Source organism: Clarias gariepinus, chromosome 2, assembly GCF_024256425.1.
Source record: "Clarias gariepinus isolate MV-2021 ecotype Netherlands chromosome 2, CGAR_prim_01v2, whole genome shotgun sequence".
Classification (NCBI taxonomy): Eukaryota; Metazoa; Chordata; class Actinopteri; order Siluriformes; family Clariidae; genus Clarias; species Clarias gariepinus.
The window spans coordinates 23868365-23882638 of record NC_071101.1 but is presented as its reverse complement, the minus strand read 5'-3'; the positions used below and the strand labels follow the sequence as shown (position 1 = coordinate 23882638).

The following is a 14274-nucleotide window of genomic DNA, read 5'->3' as shown; positions in this document are numbered from 1 at the left end:
AAAACACATACTAAGGCAAAGATCCAGGGGTTCAAGGATTGCCAAACAATACATAGCAAAAAAAACAAATCACATAACTAACATAATCTTTCCTCACAACATAAATAATGTCTAAGGCGTCGCCTTTATTTTGAATGACTAGGTTTGATGACGTCATCGCCAGTTTCTCGGTGCGGAAAAAACGGGCTCCTCCAGGCTACCGTAGCTTCCTTATCACCTGATCACTGCTCGTTAATTCACTGATCAGAGGTTGGACTCTCATACATCTTAATGCAAATAAAGTAGTAACATTCTCAGCTGCCGATTTAACTTGTTTATATAAATATCACGACCTTTAATTCTGTCCTTATTACTTCCTTGGGGATTTTTCTTCTTCCTTTTCTCGCCATCTGTACAGTGACTGTTCGATCATGTTTCACCCGCCGGTGTTTAAACACAGGCGCACTCTTCTGGAGCGGGCAGAGAAGTTTATTTCTGACGTGTATTTCACCGACTGTAATCTCAGGGGAAGGTGTGCTGACTGGTTTTGTTATTGCTGTTGTAATGTATGTTAAGGTCTGCATGTGTTCTTGTCACATTAAAGGCTAATAGAATTGACATTAAGTATAAACAATGTATACTTTTTAAGTAACTAAAATAAACATTAATGTTCTCTGGAGATTAAAACTTCAATACAGTGTTATTAAGGGCTGTATGTGAGGGACTCTGCTCTCTTAATAACTCCTATAAGTTTAATCATTTACAGCAGTGACAGCCGTAAAAGCTTCTTCATGGATGTCCTTTCAGACTCTATGGAGAATCGTGTCCTCTTGAGTCTCTGTCAGTGTTTCAGACTGCTAAACGTATCCCATACGCCGAGGCAGTTCAGCAAAACTTTCAGCCTTGTAAAGTTGGCGATACTTTTGGACCCACGTAAGATTATCCTTAAGTTTTTTTCTTTTCTTTTTTTCACAATGTGGCACTAAAATGAGCAAACCTTTAAACTGGTATTCATTATTGTGACAGGTGGTGGACTTGCTGGTTCAAACTTGCCCTAAAAATTCCAGAAGAGTGGAAAGGGAAGCAGGTTCATCTGAGATGGGAGAGCGATGGAGAGGGAATGGTGTGGCGGGACCAAGAACCAGTCCAGGTAAGGGATTTTAGAATAGATAAGACTAGCAATATGAGTCGTTTGTTTTTACTCTGGTTATTTGCAACATATGATGATTTTTATTTTTTAGGGTTTGACCAAAGAAGGTGAAAAGACGAGCTACATTTTGACTGAGTGTCTAAAACAGGATGAACCCCACAGGCAAGTTCTAATTGTGTAAACAAAGCTTTTAATAAGATGAAGAAAAATCAGGATGAGTAAGTAGTTAAATTAAATTTAAGGGCATTTATTGGAAGTTTGCAACACCATCTTCCCTACACAACTCATTTGTCTGTCTGTCTTTCTCTCTATATATTTATCTATTTACATTTTATTTTTATTTGATCTTCTCTTACCCTCATCAGTCTAATTTTTCATTATTGTGTTACAGCATGACCCTGTATGTTGAATTAGCATGCAATGGATTGTTCGGGGCTGGACAGGGTTCCATGATAGCTGCTCCTGACCTAAACAGAAAGTACAGTCTTCATAAGGCTGAGATTGTTGTTTTTAATCAAGATGTGCAGGACCTTCTCACTGACTTTGAGATGCTTGTGGACATTGTTAAGGCATGAGATATTGTTTAAATCACATGTAATTTTAACTGGATACCAATTCAAATATTTGAATAGATTTTTTATGAAATGCCTGGCTTTTGGCTCATATTTTTTATCCTGCTTTTACTTTACCTCAGGTGCTTGGTGAAGGTGACCAACGTGGATATCAGGCTTTGTTTACAGCAAATGAGATGGTCAATTTGTGTGACCCAGATGATCCCAAGTCTTTCTCTTCAGCCCGCAACCTAGCTCAAATATTCTTCAACCAGAAAAATGGACAAAGCCAACACATCATGCATGCCATGGGCCATTGTCACATTGACACAGGTTTTGAATTTTACTCCTTTAAAGCTTAATGAGTGGTGATGCGGCCTAAGGAAAAAGGCTACAATTCACACATTTGATGTTTGGGGTTTTCTTTTCACAGCCTGGCTGTGGCCATATGAAGAAACCATCAGAAAATGTGCACGCAGCTGGATCACAGCAGTCCGCTTGATGGAAAAGAACCCACAGTTTATCTTTACATGCTCCCAGGTATTGTAATTAATCATCTAGTTTGCTTTTCCTTATCTACTGTATCACATAATATGAATGTATACAGTACACTTCAGTGTTCATTATACACACTCATAGCAAAGATTTTTATAATTTGTATTGCCCCCCTTATACAAAAATACTTATATCCACCAATAATAGCATTAGAATAGCATTATCTGAAAATCAAGTAAAATTTCAAGCATTTTCTGAAAGAGATATCATCTGCTGTAGAGGTCTGAAGAATCCATTAGTCTGTGTGTTTTTCATTCAGGCACAGCAGTTTCTGTGGGTGAAGGACTGGTATCCAGGTCTGTTCTCCCAGATCCAGCACTTTGTGAAGAAAGGGCAGTTTGTTCCAGTTGGAGGCACATGGGTGGAGATGGTAATCATTTATTTCTTCTTTTTTTTAATGCCCATTTGCAAATAGGTTCAATTCTTTTGAGCTGGAAGCGATAACACTTCTGCAACTAAGTCTAACGGTATTGAAACTTGTCCTTTTCTTTTTAATGACAGGATGTGCTACTAACAGAAAGTAGTTAACCATGAGGAGGTGTTAGCTGGCACAATGCTAAGCAGATTTACTACAAGCATCCCATAGTTGATATTAGAGATTACAATATTTTTGTTTATATATGTGGAATGTGTTAATTGTTGATGTACAAGTTACCAGAGATTCAATAATTAATTTGAATGAATGCATTAATATAAAAGTGTGATATAAATTACAGCTAAATCATCAAAGCAAATCATTACAGCAGGGCCTTTTAAATGTAATAAGCATATAAATGTAATAAGCATCACCTGACAAATTAAGTTTAAGGATTTAACATATAGGCGGCATGGTGTCTGATGGGTAGCACTGTGGCCTCACACCCCCAGGGTCAAGGGTTCAATTCCTGCTTCAGGTGTGTGTATGGGATTTGCATGTTTTTCCTGTGCTTGTTGGGTTTTCTCCGGGTGCTCCGGTTTCCTCCTACAGTCCAACGGCATGCAGATTACAATAATTGGTATCCCAATTGTGTTGTGTGTATGTATGCTTTGCAATGAATTAGCACACCACACCTTGTGTCCGAGGTTTCCCTGGCTCCAGGCTTCCTGCGACCCTGTATGGGATAAGCAGTATAAAAGATGTATGAATTGATGATTCAACCTATACTGTGTAACAATGCTTTTTATCCCTATAACAGACTGATGTTGCTTTAAATAAAATGTAATTTACAGTGATTTATTTATTTATTTATTTATTTATTTTTAAGGATGGCAACTTGCCCTCCGGAGAGTCTATGGTCAGGCAGTTTTTAGAAGGCCAGAACTTCTTTAAAGCAGAATTTGGACAATACTGCAAAGAGGTAAGTTTTAAGCAACACAACATATATACATACATATATAATATTGATTTTTATTTAAAAACTTTGAGGTTTAGCTATCTTATTTATTCTGTATTTTTATTTTTTCACAGTTCTGGTTACCTGATACATTTGGCTACTCTGCGCAGCTCCCGCAGATAATGCAAGGCTGTGGTATCACCCGCTTTCTCACACAGAAGTTAAGCTGGAACCTTATCAACACCTTTCCTGTAAGAATCGGGTGTGCTCACTTAAAGGCGCAATATTTTTTGGACCCCTGACCATTTCACCACTATGTGCATTTTTTAAAAAATAGTCTATTATATTTAATCCCTTCATTGATTTTATAATAACCTTCCTTCTTTTGGGCTTTTCACCAGATTTTTAAGCATACCTATGCTGTTTGCTTGTTTAGCCATAGGAACATTAGTCGGGTGAAGAGCAGTCAGCATTCCAGTTGATTCCAGTTTGTACACAGGGGCATGATTTTGCTGGGTTGGGTTTCTTGATTCCAGTGAAGGAAAAATGTAATGCAACAGCATTTAAAGTTATTCTTTACAACCTTATACAAATTTAAAGCAACAATATGATAAAGATCCACATATGGCTATGATGTTCAGGTGTCCACAAAGCTTTGACCATATCTTGCATTTAAACTTTTATATTGCCTTGCAACAATGGCTCAAATAACTTCTCGCTTGACCATAATGTTGATTATGATACTTAAGCTTCCTTTCTATCAGCACAACACTTTCTTTTGGGAGGGCATTGATGGATCCAAAGTGTTAACACACTTCCCACCTGGAAACAGCTATGGGATGATGGCTAAAGTTGAGGATGTGAGTGAACATTAATACCAAATCTATTGATAATGGCTCCCTCTATTGGTCAATGTAATTCATTCCTTTCTCTATTTTCCACAGTTAATCCAAACCGTCAGGAACAACAAAGACAAGGGGCGGGCAAATCACAGCGCAATGCTGTTTGGTTTTGGGGATGGAGGTGGAGGACCTACCCAGGTCATGCTGGACCGCTTAAAACGCGTACAGGATTCTGATGGTCTACCGAGGTCATTTCCTGCTTTGAGTTTCCTCTATTCTAGTCATAACAAAGAGAGAAGAAAAAGCTGATATTAATGTGTTCAGTGATGCAAATTAATATAACAATGAGCTTTGCAAATCCTGCTTTAATAAAAAAATTAAATATTTAAATGTTTCTTTGTTTCATCAGGGTTCAAATGTCCAGTCCAGATCGTCTCTTCTCTGAACTTCAGGCTGACTCTGGCCTCCTGTGTACCTGGTCTGGTGAGCTCTTCCTCGAGCTGCACAACGGCACGTACACTACTCAGGCAAAGGTATGCGGCCATCTATCAGAAGAACACTTATGCTCTCCCTTTTCTAAAGCAGATGTTTGCTTTTTCAACATCAAGTGATGAACTTGGTGCATGTTTGTATCACAGATAAAGCTGGGAAATCGTCAATGTGAGGCCCTACTGCATGATATTGAGGTGGCCAACTGCTTGGCACTCAGTAAAAGCCCTGAATTCTTATATCCAACAAAGGAGCTTCAGAAGTTATGGAGGTAAAGCCTGAACATAAATATTTAAGTGACCTCAACTCATTCAGTTGGAGGACTTATTGTCTTTTGATGTCCTTCTAGGCTTCTTCTGCTCAACCAATTTCATGATGTCATTCCTGGCAGTTGCATTGAGATGGTGGTACAAGATGCAATAAATTATTATACTGGTAACACTTGTTTGAACTATACACACACACATACAGTGCCTACAGTGGTGTGGAAAAAGTACCCCTTATTAAACTTTTTTTTTGTGTTTTTAGCAAGTTGTCACACTTTGAGATCATACAAACAAATTTTAATATTACACTAAAAGAATCCAAGTAACTACAAAATTAAGTTTTTAAATTATGATTTTATTTATTAAGGTAAATATTTGTTCAATTGAACAAAAACTCCAAACATTTGTCTTTACTTTGTCATTGAGGAGTATTATGTGTAGAATAATGAGAGAAAAAAGGATGAAAATCCATTTTAGGATGGGGGTACTGTATGATAATGCAACCAAAGTCAGCAAAGTGTTTTTTTTTTTTTTTCTTTCCCGCAAGAAATTCAAAAGACTGGTTCCAGACTTCTGCTTGCTGCCTGTGATGTGCTAAGGGTTAGTCCCCAGTTTGGAGCAGGCTCTAGGACAGGAGTTCTCAACACACTCTCTTGGGAGCGCTCTGAAGTCGTAGAATTGCCAGAAGAGGGTGCTCAGAGAAAGCTAGGTAATCAAACATGCCATTATTTCACCTTTTTAAACGCTGGGGCATTGTCAGAAAATATTTATTTTCAATAATGTTCAATAATGGCTTTTGATTTGGCAGACCTTTTTCATTTTCTTCTTCTTTAATTGATTTCTATTTCTTCCTGCTGCTAAAACGCAATTCTAAAATATCTCAGGCTTTTGTCACACAAAGGCCTTTAAACAAAAGGTGTCTTTTTCTGACATGATTATAATCAAATAGATTTAAATCGCATAATTAACTGTATTTCCTATGAATCTTTTCTTTCAGCCTTGGTCACAGCCCCAAGTGTTGGAGTAGCTCCGGTCAAAGAGTCTGCTGAGTCTGCGCCTGTAGTGACGGTAACAGTGCAGGTATTGTGCTCCGGAGTACAGTTCATTACAGAGGTTTGTTTACACCCATAAAACACTGCTTTAATCTACGGGTCTCTTAATTCCAGCCTGATGGCACCGTCAGAATGGACAATGGCATTTTGAAAGTCATCTTGGACAAAATGGGCCGATTAATATCTCTGATTCATGTGGAGACAAGCAGGTGAGGTCTTTTCAAGTTGAATCTCTGATAAGAAGAACTGCATATAAATACTTATCTACTTAAAAAAAAAAAGAGAAGATTTTAATGCACTTTGTTTGTAGAGAGGCCATATCTGAGGGCTGTCTTGGAAATCAGTTTGTATTGTTTGATGACATTCCTTTATACTGGGATGCATGGGATGTGATGGACTACCACCTTCAGACCAGGTAATTTATCATCCTATTAGATTTTACTAGTAGTGAAAGATCTAATAATGTTCCTGACATGTTTGCATAGTTTACCTTGAAAGTACGTCACAGAATCTATTTGCAGAAAGCCTGTTGTGGATGTGACTCATCTTGTTGAAGTGGTGAGTGCTGGGGGACTGCGAGGAAGTGTGACCTTCTCCCTGCGCATTAGCGGGAAAAGCAGCATCACACAGGAAGTCATACTGGATGCTGACTGTCCTTACCTCAAGTTCAGTACGCAGGTGAAAAGTGCAGGGCTCTTTAGAGTCATTGATTGCTCATGATTTCATCAAGCTCATGCTTAGTGTTGGGATTTTTTTAGGTGGACTGGGCAGAGGCACATAAGTTCCTTAAGGTGGAGTTTCCTGTGCAGGTTCGCAGTTACGATGCCACCTATGAGATTCAGTTTGGTCATCTGCAGAGACCTACACACAGAAACACATCCTGGGACTGGGCTCGCTTTGAGGTGCCGAGTACACAGTTGTTATAATGTTTGACTGCTGTTAAGCACATCGATAATATTTATGAGCCAATATTTACCATAGTTGATAAGTGATTTTTCATACCTCTAGGTGTGGGGACATAAATGGGCTGATCTCTCAGAATATGGCTTTGGCGTTGCTCTTCTGAATGACTGCAAATACGGGCACTCTGTTCACCAGAATATCATGACCTTATCATTGTAAGTTCACTGACTTCATGAGGCTTGTGGCCTGTTTAGAAATCTGTTTAAACAATTTCTTACCATCTCAGACTGAGAGCACCGAAAGCACCTGATGCCAATGCAGACATGGGACATCATAAATTTACTTACGCTATCATGCCACACAAAGGTGGGTCCATACAGATTCACTAAACAATATTAAAACCAAAGTCATAACCCTGATGATACGCTGGCTTTCCAGGCACTTTTCAGGATGCATCAGTCACACAACACGCCTATAACCTCAACTTTCCTCTTCGTCTGATTCCTGATGTCAACATCTCCAGTCCTTGGAGTGCATTTAGTATAAGCTCAACAGCTATCATCCTGAAAACTATTAAACAGGTACTGGGGTGGGTTTGTCTGAATTGTTTCCTTTCCGTTATCTCATTGCTGAGTCGACAACTTATTTTTGCAGGCTGAGGAAAGGAAGAACGTCCTTGTTGTCCGTCTGTATGAATCTCACGGAAGCAGTGTGGCTGCAGTTCTGTCCACGTCACTCCCAGTGAAAGAGGCTTGGCAGTAAGTTTGTACATGGGTACAGTATCATGAAAGCTAAAAGCTGCACTAAACTCTTGCAATACTGATGCCCAAGATGCATTAACAATATTTTAGGAGTAAATGAACATTACCTAACTACTTATCTACCAAGTGTGTGATGCAGGTAAACAATGTCTCAGTCAATGAAAATTGTTTAAAAGATGTTTTTATATTAATTGCATTAATTGCATGATTTTGCAATGGCATGAAGTTGCCTTGTTTTCTAATATAACTAACTCTCCTACTACAATTACCTGGAACACATCAGTCATTTTTTGAGTCCTTTACTGCATGAACAGGAAATGCCCTCTGTAGAATATACATTGTCTAACAATTCATGTGGTCTATCCTATCAGCTACAAAACCACATTACCTTAGCCAGAGTTCTCGAACATCACCTTTAACTGCATTTTTAATTGTAAACCAGAGAGACTTTAATTTATTCCAATATCATTAGATATTCCAGTTTATATTTTTATAAGCTAAGCAACTTTGATAATGGTAGGTTATAATTCCCCACAGTTTATATCACAGAACCCCTGGTTATGCATCACAAACTCCTGGCTTTATTGAACGCAGGGTTTTATAGACCAGAATGCTGGTTTCTTAATTAGGTCTCTTAAATCATTATACGCTTTACAAATTTTAAATAAATTCTTGTGTCTACTTAATTAGCCACATATATTTTTACAAGTAGTAAGCATTCCTATTTTTTTATCTCTTTGTTCCTTCTTGTCCTAAGTATGTACGTCCTCCTTAATAATGCTTACTAGCCATTTCTGGTGTATTATGTTACTGAAGATCTTATCTTTCTGACCAGTTGTGACCTGCTGGAGCGTCCGGGTTGTCCTGCTACACTCACTGACTCTGGAATTCCCCTCACCTTTAAACCATTTCAGATCATCTCACTCCTATTGCAACTACACTAAGTTAAACCAGTCACACATAAGCTTGGATAATTATATTTGGTGTAAAGAACTTTTTAAATAAATTGTATTAAAGTTTTCATGAAATTATAAGAAAAGCCTAAAGTGATAGTCAGATGTTAATTTGTAACATTCTGTTCATTTTATTTACTTACATGTTACAGTGTAGACATTAGTTGTCAAGTTAACAAAATACATAAAATACTGCCAGTCAAACATTAAGGTTTTAAATATAATTAATGAATCAATGAATATTTTTGTTACATTACATCCTAGAATGAAAAATGTATTTTTAATTCAGATTTTATTAACCAGACCTCACATAATGAAAAAATACCTTAATAATCAGGAACAAAATGAAAAGCCCTCTTTGCTGTGAAACCCCTAAATAAGATCTGGTTCACCCAATTAACTTCTGAAGTCAGATAATTAGTTGATTATGGTCCACCTGTGTGCCATCAAAGTGTCACATATGTCACATGGTGTTACTGTATATTCCCCCTTTTTGAAAGGCCCATGCGTCTGTACTGCCACTAAGGCCATGTTCACAGGTAGCTGGGTATTTTTTAAAAAAGAGATTTTTCTTCTTCGTTTTTAAAAACAATTCTGTCCACAAGACCTATAGTTTAAAAATATGTTTGTCCACATTTGAAAATCTTCACTTTGGATGGAGATTTCCAAAAGCTCCGTTTTCAATTACCAAAATTGCGCTGTGTGGACAGAAGGCGGAAACCACAGAGAAAAATTTGTTTTTAAAAATACCCGGCTGTGTGTGGACATGGCCTAAGTAAGCAGCATGAAGACCAAAGTGCACCTCAAAGAAGTCAGAAACAAAGTTGTGAAGAAGTACAAGTCAGGTGGATTATAAAAACATACCCAAGACACACCAAAGCACAGCACTAAATCCATTACAATAAAATTTAAATAATATTGCAGTACTAAAAACCTGCCACAGATAACGCTGAAGGAGCGACGCAGACAAAATGAAAAGGATGGATGTAGAATAAATCATGAGAAAAGGGGTATTTTAGTCTACCTTTGATTTGAGACTTACTTCTGATCCCTTAAGTTTCTGCCTAGCCCAAAGCTGTTGTAGCATGACTGTGCGCTGTAGTGTATGCATCACACTATCATAGAACAATTATGGACAATAATATCCATGCCAATAGAGTTTTGAAAATGTTTTTATTGAGATGAGAAACGGATCAACATGTTAAAAATGCAAAATAGCATTATCCAAAGCCATAACTAATGTGAAAGGTGTGCACGAATATGATTTGTGTATTAACCACAGCTTAACAAAGGCAGCTGCCCACCAAATCTCACACGTAATTGGGAGGCAGTCATTTACAGGTTCACATGATCCTCCTGATCCAACAGTCATGCCTTTTTTATAATAAAGAAAATGGTTCTTAAGCATTTCTACTGCTCTTCTTGCGAGGTTTTCTGGCCTTGGCTTTAGTGTCACTTTTTGTTCTTATACTTTTAGTTGTGGTTTGCTGTAGACCTGAAAAGAACCAGTGGTTTAATTTCAAATGGTGAGAATACTGTGACCAAACTAAATGGTCATACAAATAAATCACGTCAGTTACCTGATAAACTGCTCTGCCTGCGTGTATTTGGTCTTCCAACGTCATCAGCTGCTTCTATTTTTAGTCCAGTTGTGCTAGCATTCCGCTGTTTGTTGTTTCGTTTCTTAGGCACACTCTTCTCCATTTTTACAAGCTTTTCCTGGAAAATGCTCCAAGTTAAAGTCTGTCCCTCATTAGCTACAATGTGCACAGTTACTAACCTTGTAGTTGATAAATAAAGCTGGATCTTACCTTCTTTGTATCTGTATAGTCATCTTTCTTGATTTTTCTCTTTGTCTTAGGACCCTTGGAGGCTAAAATCCAATAGACTTAATTATAGCACTGACTTAACAGCAATGACACAAATTTCTGAATTAATAAGCTTAGATTACCCTTAGGGACCATTGGACCTGGATGACCCTGAAAAGAATACAAACAAAAATAATTATAAGATCTATTTAGTTTTTATTTTGCTCAGTTAAGTATTTACTGTATAAAACTAATTCCTTACATGAAACCAAATAGTTCTTCCATTGTGGTCTCTTACTGAATTCATTCCATCAACATTGTAACACTGCAGCCAGGAAACAAATTCTGTGAAATCTCCCTTCCCTGGGTCATATCCTTTTCCACCTAAATAATAATATTAATAATAAACTGCCAGTAATTTAACAATATCATTATGACATTATAGTTTTAGTTTTACCAAGCCCTTTGTCTTTACACACAGAATAATCTATCTTAATGTATAGCCAATGTCCCAAACCTCCTATGCTTGGACTAAAGTTTTTCTGCCTACTGTACATCTAATGCTAAATGTAAATCCAACACCAAATATGGGTTCCTCACAATTATCAAGGATAATTACATGTCCTATGGACACAGATGTATTCTTATTCAATTTGGTTTGTAATAAAATTGATTACGACTTTAGCTGTCCATAATGTTCATAAGGCTATTGTATGCACATCATCAGAACCAAGAAGAGGGCTTACACACCCTGGACAGGCAACAACAAAGTTATAAAAAATATTTAAAAGTTATCTGTTAAGTAAAGAGACAATAATAAGTGAACTGATTTACAAAAAGTGATCATACAGACAATTGGATTATGCTGATTAAAGTGATCCTCCATTTCCTATTGTAAACTTTATTATTTTAAATGATTCAATAATGTTTTTTCCCTAAGTACGTTGCAAATGTAGAGGTAGGAAAGCATCTCTCTGTGGATGATTTTTTTAAATTTCACTTTTTTGGGAGGGTTTATTGGTTTTTATCAAATTTATTCTTGCATATTATTACCTTTTTAAATGAAATTTACAAATAAAACTAACTTACTATAATAAAATGCTGTAGTTTGAATTGTGTTTGAGGCTACATGTGAAAGAGGTACAGTTTGACCATATGAAGGGTTTTTCCCCAAGCTCCCATACACATAATGCAACATTCATAGCTAAATTTACCCAGATTAATCACTTCAAGTGGTACAGTGTGACAGAGAGAGAGGAGGTCTGGAGACTCAGTTTTCTTCTCACCCACATCAGCTTTCTGAACATGAAAAAAACAAAGCTATTATTGTACAATGACGCACTAATAATTCATAACCAAGACCTTTATCATCATCACCTTTGCCATCTCTGTGCTGGACTCCTTTTTTATGTGCTTTGTTTCTTCATGTTTTAAATTAAGTCCCTCTAACACGCTTCTTGCCTTCACAAAGGGAGGAATCTTTAATCTGAAATAACAGGCCAAAGTGACAGTGTTCTCAAACAAATCATATCTTTATGGTCTGGGAGGTAAAAGAGGTCAATGTAGGCATGCAATATTTATGGTCAGCCTCTAAATGATGGAATGGCAAAGCTTTTTTCTATTGAAAGAATTTCAGTATTTATTATACACAGATTTCACTGCATTTTTAAATATATAATGATTATCAAAGTCACAAATAACCTGTACAAAATCTCTGCTCGGAGGTAGTTGCCAATTCCATTGAAGTATTTCTGATTTAAGAGAGCCTCACAGACTGGCCTGTCAAATGCCTTGTCTGACAAGTTGGACAAAACGTTCTCCCTGAAAAATAACAAGAGTAAAGACATTACAGTAGATGCAAATGTTTTTCAGCTGCTCCCGGCAAGGGGTCGTTCTGGTCCACACACAAGCTTGGCACAGGTTTTTCGCTGGATGCTCTTACTAACACAACCCTCCCATTTTATCCAGGCTTGGGACCAGCATTGCATCCATTGGCTGGAGTTTGTGCACTGGCTGAGAATCAAACCTGGGCAGGTGAAACACCTACTGTACAGCTGGTGTACGTTTACACTCCCTCATGGAAATGATGTTCCCTGATGGCAGTGGACTCTTTTAGCAGGATAATGCGCCCTCACGCACTGCACACATGGTTCAAGAAACATGCCAAAAGTTCAAGGTGTTGACTCTGCCTCCAAATTCTATAAAAAGCCAATCCATGGATGCTTCACCTCAAAACTATGGACGGATGTGCTACGGACAGGATAAAGCAGATACCACACATACCTTTAGAGGTCTATCAAAGTGCAGGCCATGACAGCTTAAAACTGAATTTAGATTTTAAAAAATTATACATACTGTATATACATATGGCCATAATGTTATGGCTGATCGGTGTATATGTTCTAGAGCATCTGATTGGATGAACACTAGACTACACAATATAAATCACCAAAGATATTGAGTGTTTTAACAAAACTGACATGATATGATCTCTTGTTATGTATAACACTTCAACCTTGAATTCAAGGTCACTTTAACAGTTTCCGTGAGTGACCAACCCCCACCTGAAGCTCTCATACTCAGTCATGACACAGGGGCCTCTGTCTTTCTGCCAGTCTCCATCAGCATGCCAGCTGCCAAACCTGCGGACATCAACGAAGCTCAGCACTCTCTGAGGATCCTCCTTAGTGTAGAATCGCAGGTGGGCATGTTTCGGGAGCTCAGATGCCGCAGTGAAACGGAAGTAGCCTGACATCCCAAACCGAAAGACCACATCCATAGGCAACTGGTTTAGCCCTGATTTTTTAGTCTTGATCGGAGTGAGTGAGAGTCGCACTTCTTTTCCTCTGGATGTGGCACTGATCCGGTACGCATCGCTGGAGAACGACACCTCGGCTCCTTTACTCACTTCAGACTTCTCCACAGCGCCAGTGAAAATCACACCTGCACATGTCGTGTTCACAAACACACTGGCCAGGTGCAGCTCAGGACCCTCAGGCATTGGACCCTGTTTCAAATTAAACAGATACTAATGACGACAAAGTTAAACAGCAGGAGGTGTTAGGGGTGATCCCCACTACGGCGTGCAGCTAGAAAAACTAAATCCAAGTTGTTGCACAGTTATATAGTCAACGTGAACCAGCAAAACGCTGTGTCTAACGGTACACTAAAGTACTTTACTCACGCTGTTTTACAAAACACCGCCATTTTTACGAAGCGGAAGCCGAGGCGTAGCGTTATTTCCTGCGCGCGAGCTAGTGTATTAACTCTTTCAGTTTTTTTTTTTTTTTAAAGCTAATGCTAACTTCTGAAATTCATCATGTTCTTTTAACCGCACACAGCGAAGTAATTTGTTCATCTTATCCCACATATACACTTGATAACTATGACACACAAGGTTTTCACCAGAAACACGAAAAAAGCCTTTAAAACAGGCTGATTTAAAAACAAACATCTACATTTAGAGTATATTTAATCGAAATATCTGTGGTGGGGGATTTTTTTTCTTAAACCATTTATAAAGAAAAAAAATGCCACACAGGTTTTCCCCCCTAAATAAATCTGTAAATAGTCTTTAAACTTTTTAAAAAACTTCTTAAAATCTGTCAACCTTGCATTCCACTAAACAAACAAAACCTACTTAAAATCATAT

General features: G+C 37.9%; 2 protein-coding genes across 2 annotated transcripts; one reads left to right on the top strand and one right to left on the bottom strand.

Annotated features, from left to right (window-relative positions):
* Positions 1-217: 217 nt before the first annotated feature.
* man2c1 (mannosidase, alpha, class 2C, member 1) lies at positions 218-10635 on the top strand. Its single transcript, XM_053479398.1, has 27 exons — positions 218-249; positions 398-511; positions 787-912; positions 1006-1129; positions 1221-1291; positions 1521-1698; positions 1824-2013; positions 2114-2220; positions 2495-2605; positions 3480-3572; positions 3683-3799; positions 4313-4408; positions 4493-4638; positions 4800-4923; positions 5029-5150; positions 5229-5314; positions 5693-5854; positions 6143-6225; positions 6312-6406; positions 6508-6612; positions 6719-6875; positions 6956-7099; positions 7206-7315; positions 7387-7466; positions 7539-7681; positions 7755-7858; positions 8697-10635. Exons 2-27 carry the CDS (start codon positions 411-413, stop codon positions 8803-8805), a joined length of 3084 nt encoding a protein of 1027 aa, XP_053335373.1. The 5' UTR covers positions 218-249; positions 398-410; the 3' UTR covers positions 8806-10635.
* neil1 (nei-like DNA glycosylase 1) lies at positions 9969-14088 on the bottom strand. Its single transcript, XM_053479410.1, has 9 exons — positions 13187-14088; positions 12324-12443; positions 12000-12108; positions 11837-11921; positions 10885-11006; positions 10766-10793; positions 10626-10687; positions 10395-10533; positions 9969-10309 (listed from the first exon to the last, which is right to left on the bottom strand). Exons 1-9 carry the CDS (start codon positions 13621-13623, stop codon positions 10215-10217), a joined length of 1197 nt encoding a protein of 398 aa, XP_053335385.1. The 5' UTR covers positions 13624-14088; the 3' UTR covers positions 9969-10214.
* Positions 14089-14274: the final 186 nt, after the last annotated feature.